The 22,365-nt window shown below is 43.0% G+C and overlaps 1 protein-coding gene across 7 annotated transcripts in view; it reads left to right on the forward strand.

The window, feature by feature from the left end:
* Positions 1-22,365, forward strand: part of ANO10 (anoctamin 10) — a 289,033-nt gene that overhangs the window by 95,296 nt on the left and 171,372 nt on the right. For all 7 annotated transcript variants that reach the window (XR_015255910.1, XM_086720283.1, XM_025913868.2 and 4 more), the window contains exons 9-11: positions 462-644; positions 12,115-12,306; positions 20,645-20,773. Coding sequence is in view for 6 of the 7 variants with exons in the window: in XM_086720283.1 (XP_086576409.1) it covers positions 462-644; positions 12,115-12,306; positions 20,645-20,773 (504 nt within the window). In the remaining variant the exon portion in view is untranslated. The remainder of the gene's footprint in view (positions 1-461; positions 645-12,114; positions 12,307-20,644; positions 20,774-22,365) is intronic.

A 22,365-nucleotide genomic window follows, 5' to 3' on the forward strand; every position in this document is an offset into this window, starting at 1 on the left:
GGGTGGCTTTTTTACTACTTTCTAAGCTTATACGATGAAGGAAGGTATATTTATTTTATAAGTTTTTTGAAGTTTCGCCAAACTTTTTTATTTTTCAGAGTTGGCAATATCACTTAGATTATTATGTTGTAGCAAGGATGAGATGACAAAAAACAATTTCAAATTAAATTGTTCCCTTGCCAGCTCATTACTGATTTCATTTCTTATTATAATCTTATTTATAACTGATTTATTTCTTATTATAATCTTACTTATAACTTTTTGTATTTTAATGTGTTTTTCCTGTGGGAAAAAACAATAAATTGGAAACATTATTCTAGCACCTCGCTTTTCTGATATTAGTTGTGATATTAATGGTATGCTATTTGTTGAAGATTCCATTTTATTTATTGCATAATTATACACATACTGTGATTTTACTAAGCTCCATTGTCAGATCTTACTTGTCTGCTTCTTTTTAGAGTCTGGCCACTCTCCTGATTACCTCCCAGATCCTTAACCAAATTATGGAGTCTCTTCTTCCTTACTGGCTCCAAAGGAAGCACCACGTGCAGGTGAAGAGGAAGGTGCAGGCTTTGAAAGCGGACATCGATGCTACATTGTACGAACAGGTTGTCCTGGAGAAAGAAATGGGAACCTATCTGGTAAGTGTGAATATTGCCGAATTAACCATTGAGTAAAAGCGAGTAGCAGTCAGGCACTGAGCTTCACAAGAGTGGACCCGCTCGCTGGCCCAGATGTGGCTACTTTGGAAGTGCTCTCCTGCCAGCGTCCGCGCCAAGAGCTCCTTCACCGTGAACGAGGGGGGACCGCGCCTTCGGTGTTGCCGCCCTCAATCTGAAGTTAAGCCTCAGGACAGCAGGGGGCAGGTTCGGCCGGCCGTGTCACTGCTTCCCCCCGCCCCCCCAGGACGCCAGGCAACCCTTGCTGCAAAGCTGCCCCGGGCCCGGCCGGCTGTGAAGAGGCCGCGTCCTGCTCACTTGCCGGGGCTGCTGCAGACTCCTGGGGGAGGCGGAAACCCGCCGCCGAAAATGGGGCGCTGCTCTGCAGAATCCTTCCGGTTTCCCTGAGTGGTGTGGGAAGTGTCCGTGGTTCCTTCTTGATCAAGACTTTCTGAGTTCCTTTGAGGAGCTGCAAGCAGATCACTGCAAGGCTGGCCGCCTGTAACAACAGTGCAAGGAAGCACCCGGCTCTTGGAACCTGACCGTGTGTTCGCGGGAGAGGGGCTTCGGGGTCGTGCGCCCTTCGGGTCCCGGTGTCCTGTGTCCTGTGTCCTGCACCTTCCTGCGCGGAGCGGTCTGCTTCTCAGTGAGTTAGACCCTGCAGCGGCTCAGTCAGTGAGAGTCCGTTACCGTTCAACTCTCGTGGTCTTGTTTTCCGCCTTCGCGCGTCATCTTTTGACCCTCTTGGCCCACGTGCTCCTTCTTCTCGTGTGCCCGCGAGTGTTACTTGGTGTGTTCATCTTGAGGACGTGTGTCTTCCCTCTCTGCTCGCTTCTGCCTGCTCGATCTTCACAGCTGCCCCAGGGGCCTCTGTGGCTTAGCCTAAAACCAGGGGTCTGTAGCCCCGGCTCCCACCTTGTAGGGACCTTGGGGGTTTTGCAGAGCCAGTCGACACAGACTGCAGGTCAGGGTGGCAGCTGTGGCTTTTTCAGACCCCTTTCAAGGACAGGGGACCACTGTTCTAGCCCCTGGTTTTGTAAACAGCCTAGCCCCAGTAATGCTTCAGGGGAGTAGGTGCCTTTGAATCCCTCGCCCCACAGGATACAGATTGAGCCACGTCCGTTGGCCTGCGGGCTGGAGTCGGGCCAGGCTCCCGCTTACCACCTTGCGTTTTGTTCCATTTCTCACCTGTGCAGCTGTTTTTCTGGTTTTTGCGTGGTGATATGCGTCTTGATGAAATATGCATATATGCACTAGCATTTTCTGTCAGTGCTGTCTGTGGGGGGGAGTGTGATTCAAAGTATACGCACGGCACACTTGGCCAGTAACACTGCTTATGTTTGTATGTAAAGCGTCAGAGAAAACACAGGCGTGCAAGGAAGGAGCACATTTGCACCTTGTGGTGCTTCTTGCCTGTGTTGGTCGAAGGGCTGGCTGGCTGGGGCCTAAAACCTCAGTCTGTGTCTGACTCCTTTCCTTGCTTGCTCTGGGGAGCGGGATTTCTGGCCGTATTTGTTTTTCATCCTTCCCTTTCTGGTGGAAGCCGGACAAGCAGTCTTTCCCCTGAGCTCTCTCTTCCATCCCCTCCGCCTCTCCTCTTGTCTGCAAAGGCCCCTGTTCCCAGTGCCCGCCTGCAGCCGCCACATCTCCCGCTTCCCCGTCTCCCTGCCCCAGCTGTCGGCAGCCCTCCTGTCCCAAACCAGGCAAACCCGCACGCGCTTCTGCTGGTTGTGTCCTGTCTTTCCTGCCCCAGTGTCTTGAAATAATTATTTCATGTTGTCGTCTCTCCTTCCCCTCTTCTCTCCCTGTAGTCACTTAGAATCAGCTCTCATCTCTTCTTTTTCTCTGAATTATTTGGACAGACGACATCATGCCCCCAAGTGCCCCAAACCAAATTCACAGTCTTCTCCAGACCAGTTTCCCCTCCTTTCCCCCTGGCTCGCTGACTCATATACAGTAGTTCAAGCAATATGTCCCTCATCCAAGCAATTGTTTTTATTTTTTATTTTTTAAAATCTACATCCAGGGGCGCCTGGGTGGCGCAGTCGGTTAGGCGTCCGACTTCAGCCAGGTCACGATCTCGCGGTCCGTGAGTTCGAGCCCCGCGTCGGGCTCTGGGCTGATGGCTCGGAGCCTGGAGCCTGTTTCCGATTCTGTGTCTCCCTCTCTCTCTGCCCCTCCCCCGTTCATGCTCTGTCTCTCTCTGTCCCAAAAATAAATAACGTTGAAAAAAAAAATAAAAAAAAATAAAATAAAATAAAATCTACATCCAAATTAGCATATAGTAAAACAATGATTTCAGGAGTAGATTCCTTAATGCCCCTTACCCATTGAGCCCATAACCCATCTAGTAACCCTCAGTTTGTTCTCCATATTTGTGAGTGTCTTCTGTTTTGTCCCCCTCCCTGTTTTTATGTTATTTTTGTTTCCATTCCTTTATGTTCATCTGTTTGTATCGTAAATTCCTCACATGAGCAAAGTCATGATACTTGTCTTTCTCTAATTGGCTAATTTCACTTAGCATAATACCCTCCAGTTCCATCCACGTAGTTGCAAATGGCAAGATTTCATTCTTTTTGATTCCCGAGTAATACTCCATTGTATATATGTATATACCACATCTTCTTTATCCATTCACCCATCGGTGCACATTTGGGCTCTTTCCACAGCTTGGCTATTGTGGATAGTGCGGCTATAAACATTCTCATGCAAGCAATTTTAATTCATCCAACAACTATATGCTACTAAGGTGACAACTGTCAGAATCTGAGACCTCACCTTTTTGGCATCTCATGACATCTGATAACACCTTGGTGAAGGACGGTAAGGTGAGCGTTGCTTTTCCCGTGTTAATAACAGGCAGTTGAAGCTCTCTGCGGTTAATCCCTTGGTGACTAAATCAGGAACAAGATTCAAGGCTTTGCTTTTCCAGTTCGGAACCTGTCATTCAGCCTGGGCAGGAAGCAGTACGCTCGCTTCTCCTGCAGGCCCCGGGTCTGTGAGCGAATGCTGCGGTTAGCGGTGCTGCTCCTCGACTTGCTCGAGGGGCTGGGGCCCTGGGTGATCTGACACGCTTCCTCCTCACCTCCTGTACATCCCCCTCTACTCTCTCCATGGAGCGACAGTCCGGCATTTGCTATTTCAACTTTCTGCATGTATTGGGAGAGGGGACATGCTTCTGGGTCACGTTTGATCTAGACCACGGTTTCCTACGTGCTGATCCTTCCCTCTGGGTGTATTTTTCTCCACACTGAAGTCAGTGAACTTAGAATTGTATTCTCTGTAAAGCTCATCCTGACTGCTACACATGAATCTAAAGTAATATTATCAAGTTTTGGGAAGAAAGACAATTTGACTGGAACACAAAAATCGTTATAAAAGTAATACTTGTTTAGGCACAATGGGAAGCTTGGATGATGCAGGACAGAGTGAAAAGTAAGGAAAAAGGAAACCTCCGTAAGGGCCCCCCTGGGGGTAATCCGCCGGTGTCTTTCGGGCCTGCTGCACCTGCCAGGGCTAAGGCCATGGGTGCCTCGGGTCTGCATCGTGCTGCCCCTGCCCTGTGAACTCCCGGATCCTGCCCAACTGCACAGCTGCGTGACTATGACTTTTCGTGATGAGTCGCCACACCGTAAACGAGCTGCCTTCTAGTGAGCTAGACATTAAGAGATTTGCTAAAACTGTAAACGAGTGCCACTCTCTACACTGAATGTTTTTGTCTTGGAAAATGTAATTGTTTTTCAAGCAGTATCTCGTTGATGTTAATGTTTTTGTGTAAACAGATCAATGAGAAATGTTTTTTACGGTTTTGAGTTTTAATTTCAAATAGGTAAATATCATGAGGTAGACTCCTGTAAACAAAAAGTCTTTGCTGTCCTCAGTCACTTTTGAGAGTTTAGGGCTGCAGAGACCAGAAGGCTTGGAAACTGCAGGTCTGGAATAGCCCCTTGCTTTTTTCGTTCTTCGGGGCGTTGGCTCGTTGTGAAGCCAGTGTGTCCCATGGTTTCCTCACGAGATTCCAGTTTAGCGATTCTGGGAGAGCACCTTCCGGCGCACCCCACCCGGAGCTGTGATGTCAGGCTGCCCCGCGCCTTGTCGGACCCTTTGCTTGACCTGGGGCTGGGCTCGTTGCAGGGACGGAAGTGCACTTTGGAAGGAGTGAGTGAGCTGCCGGTAGAGATTTTGAGGCTTCCGGTTTCCTGTCATTGGTAGCTCTTTGAAAAAGTTCTATATTGTTACCGTTAGATGCCAATGCTGTTGATTTTTGTATCTTTTTACCCAGCAACCTTGATGAACCCTCCCATTTTTTTCTAATCCATTTTCTTGGGTTTTCTTGGGTTTTCTGTGTAAACAGATATTTCAGCTATAAAAAAATGGCTGTTTTCTCTCTTCCTTCATCTGTACAGTTTTTATTATCTATTGGACTCATGAATATGTTCAGTATAATTTGGACAGAAGTATTTACAATAGGAATCTTTCTCTAGCTCCTGACTTTTTTTTTTCTTTTTTGGTCTCCTCACCATTGAGTGTCAACATTTATCCCATGTTCTTGGTAGGTAGCTTTTTATCAGTTTAAAAATGTTCTTTTCCTTACTTGCGCAGAGTTTGTATTGTGAAAGATGTTACATTTTATCAAGTTCTTCGTTTATTTGCTTCTGTTGAGATTATCGTATTAAGATTTAATATTCTCCTTTACACTAATAAATTTCCTTTTTTTTTAAATATGAGAATTTATTGTCAAATTGGTTTCCATTCAACACCTAGTGCTCATCCCATCAGATGCCCTCCTCAATGCCCATCACTCACCTTCCCCTCCCTCCCACCCCACTCGTAAATTTCCTAATGGAACATCTGCTGAAGTGATTAACTCTTCTTGCTCACTGTTTTTAAATACACATTGTCACGTTGAATATGTCAGTATTTTATTTAGGGTTAAGTGCCACTGTCTAATAATTTTTCTTTCTCTGTTGCTGAGGTCACTGTCCCCATGTCATTTATCATGGTAATTCTTAGCGAGCATTCAGTATAATATTGAATAAGGAGCAGTTTTAGGAGAAAAATGGTCAGCCCCTAGTGTCCGTGTGCTGCTTGTGGCCTTAAATATAGTACCTTCTTTCCTTGTTGTATACTCAGCGTAGGGAACTCATAGACCTGTTTCTGCCCGGCTGGTTTGAGGATCCAGTGGGATAGAGCCCCTGAAACCTGAAACTTTGTTTCCATTCATCTAGTAAATAGATACATAAAATTAGTTATGACTTCACAGAAATACCACAGTGTTCTTCAGGACTGCTTTGTTCTTACATTTTGTAAGTTTGTCTTAGTTGGTCTTTGCTAACTTGTAGCTAATCGGGTAGACTGTATCTTGGTTAAGTATTTTTATTTTAGTATGCAATTATTTACATTGTTGAATTTGCATTTTTTTCTCCTTGCTTTTGGAGTGCGTCCCTAGTTTGCTAAATTTACTGACTCCAAAGCGCTCAGTGTAAAAGTCCTGATAAAGTGTTAGCGTGTGTGTGCTATACTCAGTCCCTGCGTGAGGTGGAGGCAGAAATGCACAGTGCGCTCCTGTGCGGAGAAGGGGCCCCCTCGTGTTGCATGCTAAGAATGCCAGGCCTGAGCATGCCTTCTGGAGGCTGCCCATTGGCACACGGGAGGATTTGTCTACACAGCTCTGCAGAGGCTCTATCTTGTACATTCTGATCTGAAACAGCAGTTTTGAAAGCCGAGCATAGGCTATCAGGATTTCTCAAGACCCAATTGTGGTAAAAATGGTGTAACAGCTAAGGTTTTTTTTTTACTCTGCTCTTGATTTCTACGCTTTTCAGAGAAGTGGATTGATGCTATACCACTGGGTGTATTTTAGAACCACTTCTATGTGCTGCAACACAGCATATGGAAATACTTTCCAGAGCCAGATGCTTCCAGAGAGTCGTTGAGAAACTACTCACCGCTGAATCCCCCACTGAGCCCCAACCCGCCAGCTCTGGAGGCACGTGTGAACCTTGAAAACAGCCAGAGCGTAACTCAGAGTCCCTGGGTTCGTGCTTTGTCCTCACACCCAGGCCGTCTGAAAGCACGCTCTGCCGTTCCCAGTATTCTGTACCTAGGTTTGGGCGTTTTCTGCCAGAAGTGGAGTCTGACTTCCACTGCAGCTCAACTAGTGAGCCTACTGTGCGCGTCTCGGTGAGAGACGGACTCTGAGATACAGTAACAATAATTACAATAATTCATTTGAGAGACTATTGCTTTAAAATATTGTGACATACATTTTTATTAAGCTGGCGTGGTTCTTGCCCGTGCAGTGGATGATCATGAGGAGGCCCGAGGATGCCGAAAGCCGGCGACATGGCCTTCGGCATCCGGAGGGCTGGCTCTGTCGCTCAGTCGCTGCACGGCACGGAGAACTGCTCCTCTCGGGTCAGAATAAGCACGTGTTGTGAACAGCAGGCCTCCACTGAGGAGTGAGGGGTTGGAGTGCTCGTCGCCTGGTCCTGTAGAGTTTTGGTGACGGTCATTCAGGTGGCCAGTGGGGGTCACCGATGCCCAGGCAGCCTACTTCAGTGAAGGCTTCTTTGCCCAGTCGTTAAAGATCACGAAATAACCCACCTCGTACTGTTGACGTTTCTCTCCCACCAAGCTGAAGGTATGTGATGACTGTTTTCCCTTTCTTCCTTTGGACTACACCTTTTAAAATGTTGTTAGACAGGTTTTTAACCATAGTTTGAAAGGGATTTCTTCATGTTTCTGTGGTTTCCCTCGCTTTCTGCTGTGGATTTCTTTCTCTGGCCTCTTTTGTATATTTGCTACTTCTGCTAGGGTGACTCGTGAGAGCTCCCTTATGACTATCAGCTTTTTTTTTCCTTTCTTTTTTTTTTTTAAATTGGGATATAATTCACATACCATAAGATTCACTGTTTTGAGCGTACAGTGTAATGATTTTTAGTAAATTCACAAGGTTTTACAGCAATCACCGCTACTTCCAGAACACTTCATCATCCCCGGAAGAAACCCCACGCCCAGTAAGCAGTCCATCCCTACCCCAGTCTCTGGCAAGCATCAGTCCACCTTCTGTCTCTGTAGGTTTGCCTCCTGCGTGCACGTCATGGAAATGGAATCATACAGTCCGTGATCTTGTGTCTGGCTTCTTTCGCTAAGCATAACGCTTTCAAGGCTCAGTCCACAATACAGCCTGTATCGTACTTCGCTCCTTTTTATGGTCGAGGGACATCCCATTGCATGGATATGCTACATTTTATTTGTTCATTCATCAGTCGATAAACATTCGGAACAAGTTGTTTCCACTTTTTGGCCATTAGGAATAAGGCTGCTGTAAACATTTGTGTGCGAGCTTTTGTATGAACGTACGTTTCTTACGAACATCCATTGGTTACCATAGGCTAGGTCATATGTTCACTCTGTGTTTCGCTTTTTGAGTAACTGCCAGAGTGTTTTCAAAGGCAGTGGTACCATTTTATATTCTCACCAGCCATATAGGAGGGTCCCATTTTTCCCACATCTCTGTCAACACTTGTCATTTTTTGCCTCCCCCGCCTTTCAGCAGTAGCCACACTTACTACGTGTAAAATGGTATTTTGTTGTGGATTTGATTTGCATTTTCCTAATGCCTAAAGATACTGACCATCTTTTCATGTGCTTTTTGGCCATTTGTATATCTTCTTTGGAGAAATATGTATTCATATTCTTTGCCCATTTTTCATTCAGTTATCTTTTTATTATTTCATTGCAAGAGTTTTTCATATATCCTGAATATAAATTTCTTCTCAGGATGTGATTTGCAAATATGTCCTCCCATTCTGTGGGTTAGCTTTTTATTTTCATGAGTGTCCTTTGATGCACAGGTTTTTAACTTTGATGGGAGTCAAATTTCTCTCTTTTTTGTTACTTATTCTTTTGGTGTCCTCCCTGAGAAACCATTGCCTTATCTGAAGAGAGGAAGATTTACTTCTGTATTTTCTTCTAAGAATTTTATGGGCTTAGCCCCTACATTTAGGCCTGATCCCTTTTGAATTGAGTTTTGTAGATAGTGTGAGGACAGAGTCCAGAACCATTGTTTTACACGTGGATGTCTAGTTGCCCGAGCACCATTTGTTTAAAAAAATGATTTCTTCCTTCATTGAATGATCTTCGCACATTTGTTGAAAACCGTAAGACTGGGGCGCCTGGGTGGTTAAGTGGGGCTCAGTTGGTTAAGTGTCCGACTCAGGTCATGATCTCGTGACTTTGTGGTGTGAGCCCCACATCGGGCTCTGCCCTGGCAGCATGGAGCCTGCTTGGGATTCTGTCTCTTCTCTCTCTCTCTGCCCCTCCCCCACTTGCACTGTCTCTCTCTCTCAAAATAGATAAATAAACTTAAAAAAAAAGAGAAAAGAAAATTGTACGACTAAAGACACATGGATTTGTTTCTGGACTCTCAGTGCGATTCCATTGACCTCTGTATGTCTGTCCTTATGGCATTCCTACAGCGTCTTGATTACTGTAGCTTGGTAGTAGGTTTCAGATCAGGAAGTGCGATTTCTCGCTGTCCTTTTTCAAGATTGTTTGGCTCTTCTGGGTCTCTTGTAATTCCGTGTGGTTTTAGGCTTAGCATATCCATTTCTTTTAAAAATGCAGTTGAAATTTTGATTGGGATTGCACCGAATCTATTCATCAATTTGGGGAGTATTGCCATCTGAACAATACTAAGTTTTCTAATCCGTAAACATGGAATGTCTGTCCATTTGTTTAGGTCTTTTTTAATTTCTTTCAGCAACGATTTGTGGGTTTCACCATACAAATCTTACCCTGTTAAATCTATTACTACGTGTCTTATTTTTGATAATATTGTAAATGAAATTGTTTTTTAAATTTCATTTTCAGTTTGTTGCTGGTTTATAGAAATATCCTTGACTTTTGTATATTGATCTTATATCCTGCAGTTTATTATTAAATCATTTATAATTAGACCTAATAATCTTTTGGGGGGTTCTTTAGAGGTTTTTTATATATAAGATCATGTCCTCTGCAAATAGGATTTTTTTTTTCTTGTTCTCCATGGCTCTTATTTCTTTCCTTGCCTTCCTTTCCATTCCTGGTAGAACCCCAAGGAAAGTGTTGAATTGAATAGAAGAGTTAAGAGCAGACATTTTTGTCTTGTTCCTGATCTTAGGTGGGACCCTTCCAGTTTTCACCATTAAGTGTGATGTTAGCTGTGGTGTTTTTCAGATGCGGTTTACCACTTTGAGGAAATTCTCTTCTGTCACTCATTTGTTGCGTGTTTTTATCATGAAGGGGTATCAGATTTTGGTTTTTTGTGTTTTTTTCTGTATCTATTGAGATGATTATATATAGTTATAGAAAGTGTACATTTATATGTTATGTACATTACTGTGCTACATATAAAACTTTGTTGTGTCTATTTGCTTTTGCTTGCTTTAGATTTAGCATACTATTCTTTCTCTAGATTTTTAAGGTGAAAATTTCAGTTGTTTTGAGATCTGCCTTTTTTTTTTTTTTTTAATGAAGCATTTATACCCATGAACTTCCCTTTGAGCACTGTTTTCACCACATCCTTTAAGTTTTGATATGTCGTGTCTTAATTTTCATTCATCTCAAAGTATTTTCTAATTCTTCTTGTGACTTCTTCTTTGACTTATTGGTTTTTTAGGAATATGTCGCTTAATTTCCATTCAACATGAATTTCCCAAATTTCCTTCTGTTACTGATTTCCACTTTCATTCCACTGTGGTCAAAGAAGATACTTTGTATGATTTTTAAGCCTCTTGGGTTTGTTGAGAATTGTCTCATGGCCTAACATCTCATCTACCCTGAAGAATGTTTCGTGTGCACTTGAGAAGAACGAGCATTCTGTTGTCGTTGGGTCGAGTGTTATATAGATATTGACGTGGGGCCGCAAGCAAATGGTCAAGAAAGAATTCTTGAGACATTTTCGGTGCAAAAAGGTGCTTTTATTATAGCACGGGGACAGAACTCGGGCAGAAAGAGCTGCACTTGTGCCGTATGAAGCCGGTGGTCGTATGCTTAGTGCTGAAGGGGGAGAGGACATGCAGGGAGTATCAGATCATAAATGTTGCTTCAAGTTTCTATTAATAAAACTACTTCTGCAACATTTCTCGAGTGCTCATCATTCAGTTCGATAGTAATTGGCAATATGCACAGGTAGTCACGAGACCCTTTGAGAACGTAGCAAGCAGCACTTAATTTGGCCCTTAATGAAAACTCTGAGGCTGTGGGTCAGCCTGCTGGACTAGAAGTGAGCATTTCCCTGCTTCTGTCCCTCATCAGATGTCTGTTCGGTCGCTGTTTTCGTGTTTGGGCGTGCCTTCAACACTAAACCAGGAAGTTTAAAATTCTGCCTTGCCGTTCACTTTCTGCCTGTGCAGAGCCCCGAGGTCAGTCAGAGGTGAGATCCTCGAGCCTTCTGTGGTGTTTCCTGAGATGATGCGTTGATCCTTTGCATGCGCCGCGTCTTCTAGATTCCCAGGAAAATGTTGGCGTTCAGCAAACCCCCCGTGGCTATTTCATTCCTCAGCTTGTCCTTTTGAGCTCCCTGGCTAGTCTCTTGTTTGCCCCCCTGCTACCCATGGCCTCAGGCAGACCCGTGTTTAAAAATTCACCTCACAAACTCAGGGAGAAGCCCTCAGCACTGGAAGAGACTCCGTGAAGTTGAATCAAGACAAGCCTTTTGAGCGGAATCTTGTAGGTCACCGCTAACCAGGCCAGATAATGACTTCCCTCTGGGAATGAGGCTTTCTTTCCCAGATCTGCAGCCCCAGTCTGCTGCTCCCTTCCCGTCCTGGTGGTGCATGCTGGGCTTTTTCAAGGTTGCTGCAGAACTGGGGAGCAGGAGATGAGATGAGAAGAGGTTAAAATGCCAGACGATTGAGCTGTGCCAGCAGAATCGCTGCAAGCCTTTGCTTGACTTCCAGAGCACTTGAAAAATTGGTCCTGACACGTTTTGCCCTTCTGTTGCTGGGGTCGATTTTAGGGAGGGGCAGACTTCTGCAGGTCATCGCCACGCTCGTTGGCATCACCACCATCCGTTTTCTGATGGAGGCTCAGGGACTGAGGTTCTGGGGAGCCCATGATGTGAGGGGGCAGTCATGTAAGATTTCTAATAGTGACGTCGGATCATTTCTTTTTACTTGGTTAAAAGCAAACATCTTTAGCTTTGCTGTTGTTTGTTATGTGACGATTCAGCGATTTGGCACAATGGAATGAGGAGCTAAATCATTTTTTTCATTCTTTCGGGGACTTAAATACAAAATTGCTTTTGAATTTATGTAAATTCTGTTGTTGACAAGAAGAGATTGGGAGGAATTCTAAGATTGTTTTTTGGTCGGAGGCTGCTGCCTTGGATGGTATTGCAAAGTGTTGCTGTTATTCTACAATATTAAAACAATTCCTGTTTTTTTCTTGTGGTTTACATTTTCAGGGTACCTTTGATGATTACTTGGAGTTATTTCTTCAGTTCGGTTATGTGAGCCTTTTCTCCTGCGTCTACCCATTAGCGGCTGCCTTTGCTGTGTTAAATAACTTCACTGAAGTTAATTCGGATGCCTTAAAAATGTGCAGGGTCTTGAAACGTCCATTCTCAGAACCTTCAGCCAATATTGGTGTCTGGCAGGTAATTATTTGAGAAAACATGATTCCTTTGGGGGAAAAAATAGCAAAATGGGCCATTGTGATTAAAAACAAAGGTGCTAAGGAGAAATTTGAGAAATTTAGTTTATTTTTTATTTTTATTTTATTTCATGTTATTTATTGCCACAGACTGTGTTGTGTCTCTTCAAAGAGTCATTTACTTTTTCTGGGCTTTGCTTTCCTTGTTTTGAAAATTGGGGATGGGGTGGGGGAGGTAAATTATAATTTCTGTGACCCCTTTCAGATGTAAAAGTTCTGAGAGTTTTCTAGGAAAGTAGCCAGGTGGGACTTCACTCACTGAGTGACGATGAGGCCCTCCCCACTTCTGTGTGGGTCGCAGATCACGTCGGGAGTCTGACTTCACCCCTACCCAGCAATAATGAGGTTCCTTTTCCAGTTTCTGCTGGGGTGGTTTCAGATAAAGCCTAATGGAGCGTCAGGCCTTCTGCCACCACCCAGCACAGCAGAGACCACGTGGGAACGTGGGAACACACACGAGGCACTTGTATTCGTCCTAGCAGAAGAGGTATCCGTGGGAAGGTCTGGTGGGAGACCAGAGTTCTGGCCCCAGTCCCGCAATAGGAAGGACCCCACCCTCCACGCTGGTGTCAGTGGTATCCAAATGGGTAACCTAACGAGGTGTTGCCCCTGCTTTGCCTGCTAGAGTGGTGTTAGAGGAACCGACCGAAACAAAAGCTTTAAATAAATTGTAGAATCTAACACCTAAAATGTCCAGGTTTCTATTTAAACAGTCATCATACCAGGAACCAGGATGAACCAACAAGAAAAAAGGGGCGGTCAGTAGATGCCACCATCAAGGCGACAGATATTAGAAATATCGGACAGATTTTAAAGCAGCCTTGATCAAATGAATGTACCTCAAACAGACAGAAAAATAGAATATCTCAGCAAAGAAAGAGAAGGCATAAAAGAGAGGCAAATAGATATTTTAGAAGTGGAAAATATAACTAAAATAAAAAGCTTAGTGGATGAGCGCTGTAGCAGAATGGAAGAAATAGAGGAAAGATCAGAAACTGGGAGATAGAGAATAGAAATGATTCAATCTGAACAGCAGAGAAAAAATAGACTGGCAAAGTAAATATAACCTCAGAGACCTGTGCGACTGTAGCAAAAGATCTAACATTCCTGTTATCAGAGTCCCAGAAGGAGCGGGGGAAGGAGGGGCTAAAAAACGCCTGAAGTAATAAGTCCAAGACTTTTTGATTTGGCAAGAGACCCAAAACTACAGACTCAAGAAATTGAGTGAATCCCAAACAGGATAAGCCCCCCAAAGTTCGTGTCCAACACATGATAATTAAACATATGAAAACTAAAGACAAAAGCTTGAAAGCACCAAGAGAGAAATGACACGTTGTCTGTAGAGGAACACAATTAGAATGATAGCCAGTTTCTCATCGGAAATAACGGAGGCTGGAAGAAAGCAGCATGGTCTTTTTCAAGTGCTGAAAGAAAAGTAGTGTCAGTACAGAATCCTGTATTCAGAGAGAATACCCTTCAAGAGTGAAGGGCAGGGGGCGCCTGGGTGGCTCAGTCGGTTAAGCATCGGACTCTTGATTTCAGTTCAGGTCGTGACCTCACGGTTCGCGTCAGGCTCTGCTCTGACAGCGTGGAGCCTGCTTTGGATTCTCTGTCTCCCTTTTTCTCTACCCCGCCCCCTGCTCGCTCTCTCTCTCTCTCTCTCTCTCTTTCCCAAAAATGACTAAATAAATAAACTAAAAAAAAATGAAGGGGAAATCAAGACACTCTCAGATGAAAGAAAACGAAGAGAATTTGTTGCCAGAAAATCTATGCTAAAAGAATAGCCACTTTATTGATTGATTGATTTTTAAATGTTTATTTATTTTGAGAGAGAGTGAGCAGGGGAGGGGCAGAGAGAGAGGGAGAGAGAGAATCCCAAGCAGGCTCCACACTGTCAGCGCAGAGCCCAATGCAGAGCTTAATCTCATGAACCATGAGATCACAACCTGAGCCGAAATCAAGAATCAGGTGCTTCAGTGACTGAGCCATATAGATACCCCTTAAAAGAATAGTTAAAAAAATTTTTGTAAACTTGAGGAAATGATAGAAGAAGGGACCTGGGACTGTCAGGAAGAAAAACCATGGAAAGCAAAAATACGAATAAACATAATTAGACTTTCCTTCTCTCTCTCTTTTTTTTAAATGTTTATTTATCCTTGAGACAGAGACAGAACATGAACAGAGGAGGGGCAGAGAGAGAGAGGGAGACACAGAATCTGAAACAGGCTCCAGGGGAGGGGCAGAGAGAGAGGGAGACACATATTTCTGAAACAGGCTCCAGGCTCTGAGCTATCAGCACAGAGCCCGACGCGGGGCTCGAACCCACGGACCGCGAGATCATGACCTGAGCCGAAGTCGGAGGCTTAACCGACTGAGCCACCCAGGCGCCCCAGACTTTCCTCCTCTTAAGTCTTTAAAGTTACGTTTGACAATTGGAACAAAAATTGTAACACTATCTGATGATTCTAAATACATGCAGGGAAAATATTAAGATATTTTACAGAATGGTAAAGGGAGGTGAGGTTTCTGTACATCCTTCAGACTGATAAATGGTGACACAAGTAGACTGAACATATGTAGATGGTCCCCAACTTACAACGGTGCAGATTATGGTTTTTTGGCTTTACAGTGGCGTGAAAGCGGTATGTGTTCAGTAGAAACCATACCTCAAATTTTGAATTTGGATCTTTTCCCCAGCCAGTGGCATGCAGTATGATCCTGTCTCGATGTTGGGCAGCAAACCACGGCTCCCAGTTAGCCACACAGTCACGAGGGTAGACAGCTGATACACTTAGAACAATTCCATACCCACACAACCATTCTGTTTTTCCCTTTCAGTACAGTGTTCAACAAATTACAGGAAATACTCAATACTTTAGTATAAAATAAGCTTTGTGTGAGATGATTTTGCCCAGCTAGCTGTAAGCTAATCCGAGGGTTCTTAGCACATTTAAGGTGAGCTATAGGTTCAGCTCTAATTCAGTAGATTAGGTGTAGTAGGTCCATTTTTGTCCTACAATATTTGTAACTTACCCTTTTGGAACACAACTCCTAAGTCAAGGAAGATCTCTCTCTTTCTCTCTCTCTCTCTCTCTCTCTCTCTCTCTCTCTCTCTCTCACATACACACACGCACACACACACACACGCACACACACACACACACACAGTAATATGCATAATCAATTGCCAAGAAGACATAGCAGGCTTAGTGTGTGCACAATGAACAACAGTGGCTTAAAATACGTGAACCAGAAATTTATAGAACTGGAAGGAGAAGTCGACAAACCCACAAGTACAGCTGGAGACTTCAACTCGCATTTCTCAACAATTGGTCGAACAAGAGCTAGGAAGTCAGCAAGGATATAGAAGGGCTCACCAATACCACCACCATCAGGTAACAGAATCAAATCCATATTACAGAGCACTCTGCTCAGCACTTGTAGAATACACATTCAAGTGCTTACAGAGCATTCATCCTCGGGCAGAACACAAACTTTAAACATTTTAAAGAATTGAAATCACGTACGGTATGTTCTCTGACTCTAGTGGAATCCAACCAGAAATCAGCAGGAGAAAGATAACAGGAAAGTCTCCAAACACTCGAAAACTAAATGCATGGTTTTCTTGAGAAAGAAAGAGAAAGAGAAAGGCATGAGTGAGGGAGGGGCAGTAGGAGAGGAAGAGAGAGAGAATCTTAAGCATGCTCCATGCCTAGGCTGACATGGGGCTTGATCTCACCACGGTGAGATCATAACTTGAGCTGAAATCAAGAGTCAGTTGTTTAACCAACGGAGCCACCCAAGCGCCCCCAAGTGCACGTTCCTTAAATAATGATGGGTCAAAGAGAAAGTTTCGAGTAAATTCAGAAGACATTGAACTGAATGAAAATGAAAGTACAACGTATCAAACAGCTAAAGCAGTGCCGACGGAAATTTGTAACACTGAATGCATACACTGGAGAAGAGGAAAATATCTCAAACAATAATCTAAATGCCTACTCGGGAAACTAGAAACAAAGCACAAAAGAAACCCAGAAGAAACAGAAAGAAAATAATAAAGATAAGAGTACAGATGGATGAAATGAAAAACAAAAATAATAGAGAAGATTACTGAAAAGAGTTGGTTCTAAAGATCAATATAGTGGACAAGATAACCAATATAAAAATAAAACAGCAGGTACCACTACAGACCCTTAAAGTACCAAAAGTATTGAAGGGATTATGAGCAACTCTGCACATATAAATTTGACAATTTGGATCATTGCCTCCAAAAATACAAACTACCACAACTCACCCAATATGAAATAGATAATTTGAGTAGCTCTGTAATTATAAGGAAATTAAATTTCTAATTATAAATTTCCAAAAAAGAAATACATTGGCCCAAACGATTTCACTAGCAATTTCTAAGAATGAACCCCAATTTTACACAGTTTCTTCCAGAAAACAGAGGAGGAGGGAATGTTTCCTAATTCATTTTATGAAGGCTAGTATCAGTGTAGTAGAAAACCAGAGTGCGAGACAGGAGAACAACAAACCAACATCCCTTGTGAGTAAATGGACAAAACACCTTAATAAACTATTAGCAGACTGAATTCAGCAATCTATAAAAAGAAGTGTATACCATGACAAGTGGGATTTAGTCCAGGGATGCCAGCCTGGTTTAATATTAGAAAATTAATCTGTATAATCTGCCATTTAATAGTTTGAAAAACTGCATAGTTGTATCAACCAATAATATCAAGCATTTGAGAGAATCCAACATTCCTTTTTGAGAACTCTCACAAAAATAGAAATGGGGGTGTTTCTTCAACTTGATAAGGGACATCTATTTTTAAAAAAAATCTAAAGCTAACATCATACTTATTGGTGAAAGATTGAATGCTTTCCTTCTAAAATTAGGAACAAGGCAAGGGTGTTCACTCTTGCTACCTTTATCGGACATGGTACTAGAAGTTCTAAGTAGCCTGATAAGGCCGATGATATCTCTGGTTTACCCACTAGCTGACCTCAGGTGCGTGAGCAAATCCAGTCAAAGTCAGCTGAGACCAGAAGAATTGCCGAGACGAGCCTATCCTAAATTGTCCACCCACAGAATCATGAGCTAAATAAATGGCTGTTTGAAGCCAGAGTTTGGGGTGGTTGGTTATGTAGTAATAGCTAACTGATAAAGGAAGTCTCGGTATTCAATACATATCAATTCTCCTTTCATTTACAAATTGACCTACAAATTAATTTACAAATGGAGCACTACGCCAGCCCAAGGTTTTCTTTTAAGCCGGTAAATGTGTTGTCACATTCACAGGGAGAAATGAATGAAATAGAAGAACAAGAAAGCTATAAAGAAGAATAGGGACACTTACCATGTATTAAAACTTGTTACATAACTTCCGTTATTAACGTGGTGTGGTCCTGGTGTATCAGTAGACAGTCAGACGAGTTAAACAGAGGAGTAAGTCCAGAAATGGATTGTGTGGTCTATGTGAAGTCTCAGTTCAGTGGGGGAAATAATTGTCCACTAATAGCATTGAGATAACCAGGTCTCCAGATAGGGGGGAAAGTTTGCTCCTCTAACGTTAAAAGAAGAGCAGGCAAGACACAGAATGGGAGAAAAAAATACACAATACGTATGTCTGCCAGAGTACTTGTGTTCAGATTAAGAAACTCTTACAATTCAGTAAGACATTTCAGCCTTTGGAAACAAGGACCATGATTTGAAGAAGTACTTCACCAAAAAACATATGTGAATGGCCAGTGAGCTCATGAAAAGATTTATAATTAGTTACCGGGAAAATGCAAATGAAAACCAGAAGATAGCACTACATACCCAGTTTAAAATGAAGATTCGTGGTGTGAAATGTTGGCCATGATGTGTAGTAACTGCAACTGTCATACTTTTCTGGCGAGGCTGCGTCATGGTGCAGTCACTTTGCAGAATGAGATGGAAGTTTGTTAAAAAGTTGAACGTACACCTACCATACCCTCAGCACATCGGCTCCTAAATATCCAGGAGAAATGAGAGAACGTGAACATTTCAGGATGCACGCATGTGTCTACAGTAACTTCCTTCAGAGTAGTCCAAAACTGGAAACAACCCAGTGTTCCATCAGTAGGTAAATAAATAAAAAATGATGGTATATTCATAAAATGGAATACTACTCCACAATAAAAATGGAAAAGACTAGATATAGGTATAGAAATAATATGGCTCAATCTCAAAATCATACTGGGTGAAAGGATGAGGAAGAGTATATACTATGTCATTCCAGTTATGACATCCTGGAGCAGTGACAAAACTGCAGTGACAAAAAGCAGATCAGTGTTTGCTTTTGGGCCGGTGTGAAGAGAAGGATGGATTGCAGTGGGTCATGAGGAATCTTTTGGGGGAAGTAGAATTATTCTGCATCTTGTTTGGGGTGGTGTTTTCACAGGTCTGTACGTCAATCAAAACTTAATGAAGTGTATACCTTCAATGAATACAGCTTATTGCACATAAATTATAGCTCAATATAGCTGTATTTGAAGAAATCATGTTTCATTATAGAGGTATTAAAAATTCAGGAAGCCAGGCACTCTTAGACACTGCTGATAGGAGGATGAACTGGTCAGTCTCATGGAGTGCAGCTTGACGTTATTTATCAAGATTATGAATGCATGGTACCTTTGACTCAGTTCCACTTTCAGGAATTTATCCTAATTCCACTCTTGTTAAATGATGTATCTACATGGTAACTAAATGGAACAATGATTGTCATAGCAACTAATGCCCACCAATAAGGAAATGGTTAAATAAATTCCGATACATCTCTGCAATAAAATATTTAAACAGCTGTGACAAAGAATGAGAGAGTTCTTTGAGTACTGACATAGAATAGTCTCCAAGACATTTTAAGTGACAAAAGCAAGGGACCGGACAGTATGCATTGGGCTGAAAGAGGGGAAGAAAGGGCATATATATTCAAATTTCCTTATAAAGTTTGCATATAAAGTATCTGGAAAGGTAAAAAAAAAAAATTAATAATGGTGATCCTTTTGTAGGGAGCACAGGAGCTCGCGGGCAGGTAAGGGGTACATGAGGGCAAGGAGACTCTTCACTGTAACTTCAAGTTTTCAATTCTGAGCTATGTAAAGATAAAAAATGAATAAATAAAAAAATTTAAGTTATTTAAAGAGAAGATAAAGTCTTGAGTAGGTTTGTTGTAAAGAAAACTCCGGAAAAAATAATCAAGTTATACAAAGATTGCTAAAATAAGATAGCGGAAATTCTCCATGAGACCAGATATTTATTCAGTTGGGATCCAATCATGCTTTGTTTTGCTTCTTTTAAAATTTTAGTTTCTAACAGTAATTGTATTTTTTAGAATTAGTGGGACTTTGATTCTTGTTTTAAACGAAAATACAGTTGGCACACAACGTTACACGTGTTTGGGGTGTGCAACACAGTGATTGGACAAGTCTATATGCTCTGCTTGTGCTCGCCACAAGCAGAGTACCTGAGTGGGTGACCAGGCGTTGCCGTCACAACACCTTGACCGTATTCCCTGTGGGCTGCAGCATTCCTCCCCGCGACTTGCTCGTTATGTAATGGAAACCTCTACGTCCCTTCCCAGTGGTTGGGTTACTCGGCAGGGATCAAGTGTTGTGCATGAAAAGGAAGAGCGACCGAGCAGTGGTCACGTTTCCGCAGTCAGTACTCTGTAGTGGGCTCTGGCAGACTCCTCCATGGGGCCTTGGGTCAGTCTGTTCAGTAGCTCGGTGGGGCACGTGTGTTTTTCCAAAGTCTCCTGGGCGAATGCCACTCGAAAAGGATCACGATAGCTGGTGCCTCTGGTGTAGCTGAACCAGCTGTGGTCTGTAATGTGGCAGAGTAAGACAGTCACAAAAAAATTCCATTTGAAATCATACTAACAGTTTTTGAATGTGAAACATTTTTTCTGGTGGCCCCACCTTAGATTCCCTTTAGGTACGAGTAGGGTAACTTGAACAGCATACTCCTCTCGGATGTATTCCAAATTCTCAGGTCCCTGGCCACCTCCAGCTAGGAAGGTAGAACATAGTGCTTTGGATATTCCAGCCATAAATACTGAAAATGCCTTGTAACGGCCTGACTTTTTTAAGCCGAAGAAAATCACAGCATTATAGAGAAAAAGTTTTAAATGTACTTGGGATATTTGGAACGAGGGAAAGCCTTTTTCTTTGATTTTATATGATACAAAAAAAGGCTGAGGAAGTATGGAAGAGGTCATTGTGGTTTTTAATTTCACATTTTTTTTCCCTTTTAGTTGGCTTTTGAAACAATGAGTGTTATATCTGTGGTCACTAACTGTGCTCTAATTGGAATGTCACCACAAGTGAATGCCCTCTTTCCAGAGTCAAAATTGGACCTCGTTTTGATTGTGGTAGCCGTGGAGGTAAGTGAAACTTTCAACGTATTTTAAATAGTCTCCACGCAGACGCCTCTGTTTAAGCAGAGATGACCTACAGACAGCAGTGGTATCCCTGACTGTCCGTGACTGGCAGTTTAACGACACAGATTTCCTGGTAAGAAGGCGAGGTAGTTCAGGTGACGGACAGACACGCATTTCTGGTTGCTGCCCAGCTCTGAGAGACTGTCGCCGTGGTGGGCTTGGGAAAGTGACTCTTCCCGTTGCGCTGACCTGTCCGGTGCTGGGTAGAGAACTTCCGTATGAAATAGAATTCTGTAGATTTGACGTTTTTTTAGCCTCTTCTGTCATTTCTACGTTCTTCCGCAAATGGATCCTAAGAAACGCTTTTTGATAATGACTTAAATCTCGTTAGCAACAGGTGTGGAATTCATTGTGAAACTCTAAAACACCCAGATGTGATATGTATCAGGAAGGCGCATAACCGTGCATACGAAGTTCAAGGAGGCTGGCTGGCTGTACTTTTTAGGTTTTCATTTTGTTTATGGTGGTTCCGAATATGGATTACTGTAACATCTTGAAAATTCAGCACTGACCAATTGCAAATGGACGCATTCGCAGGAATTTTTTTATTGCTAGTGCTTATTGTGACCTTTCATTTTTAGATACTTTAAAAATAGAGCAGTTGTGAACATTTAATCCCGCAGAATTTAGCAGGACTATAAGGCGGTGGTTCGTATACCTAAGGCCTCAGGACTGAGGGCCAACTAGCAGTCAGAGTGTGAACTTGTGCCTTTCCAGGAGTGGCTGAAGAAACAGATTCTGCTTTGCTGTGTTTATCTTTCTGTGTATTTAATAGGAATCTGTGTTCGTGGTGGATGTTCTATGCAGAATATGCGTTTTGGAGAATGATTTTGGACAGCAGTGAGTAGGAGGGAAAGGGGACGGCTCCAGCAGAGAAAAGTGGGTCTGCTTTGAATTTTGAGAGTTGAATAGGATTCTGGAGAGCTATTTGCAAGGCTGGTTTCTCACCTGTGTAAGTGAGAGATCAAGACAGAGGCGTCTTAGATGGCCAGCTGCCCAGGCTCATAGCGTACCTTCCATTTAAGATGTGGCCTTTAAGTTTGTGGGTCTGGGATCTTGTCTTTGCCAGTACATGCAGAGTTAATTAGGCTTTTGGGACTGACCGACCCTTAAAACTAATGAGCCTCACAAAGGACTGACCAGAATGCCAGGCAGTTAACTTACCATAAGGAGATACTTTTCCAATGACTGTAACAGTCGGTGTTAAAGTTAAAGTGGAATTGGTTTATTAGAAGATTTCTTGGTAAATTGGGAACCAGAACAAGAGGAGTATGAAAGTCTTGAGAGACGTGGAAGGACCTGAAAACCGTCCCCTCCCCCAAATCGAGCAGAGCTCTGCCGTGAGCCACATCTGGGGGTTCCGTTGCCAGCTTCTGAGCGATGTGGGACGTGTTCAGTGCCCGCTTCTTGATTTTGCCTTCGCTTTCTCCAGGTTTCTGGCTGGTCCAGAGTTCTGTGTATCCCCAACGCTACTTCTTTCTTCTTTTGTATTTGCTGATGTCTTAAAAACAGATATTTGGGGCCCGGTTCTTCTC

The sequence above is a fragment of the Puma concolor genome, chromosome C2, assembly GCF_028749965.1.
Source record: "Puma concolor isolate L17-30 chromosome C2, mPumCon1.1.hap2, whole genome shotgun sequence".
Lineage (NCBI taxonomy): Eukaryota > Metazoa > Chordata > Mammalia > Carnivora > Felidae > Puma > Puma concolor.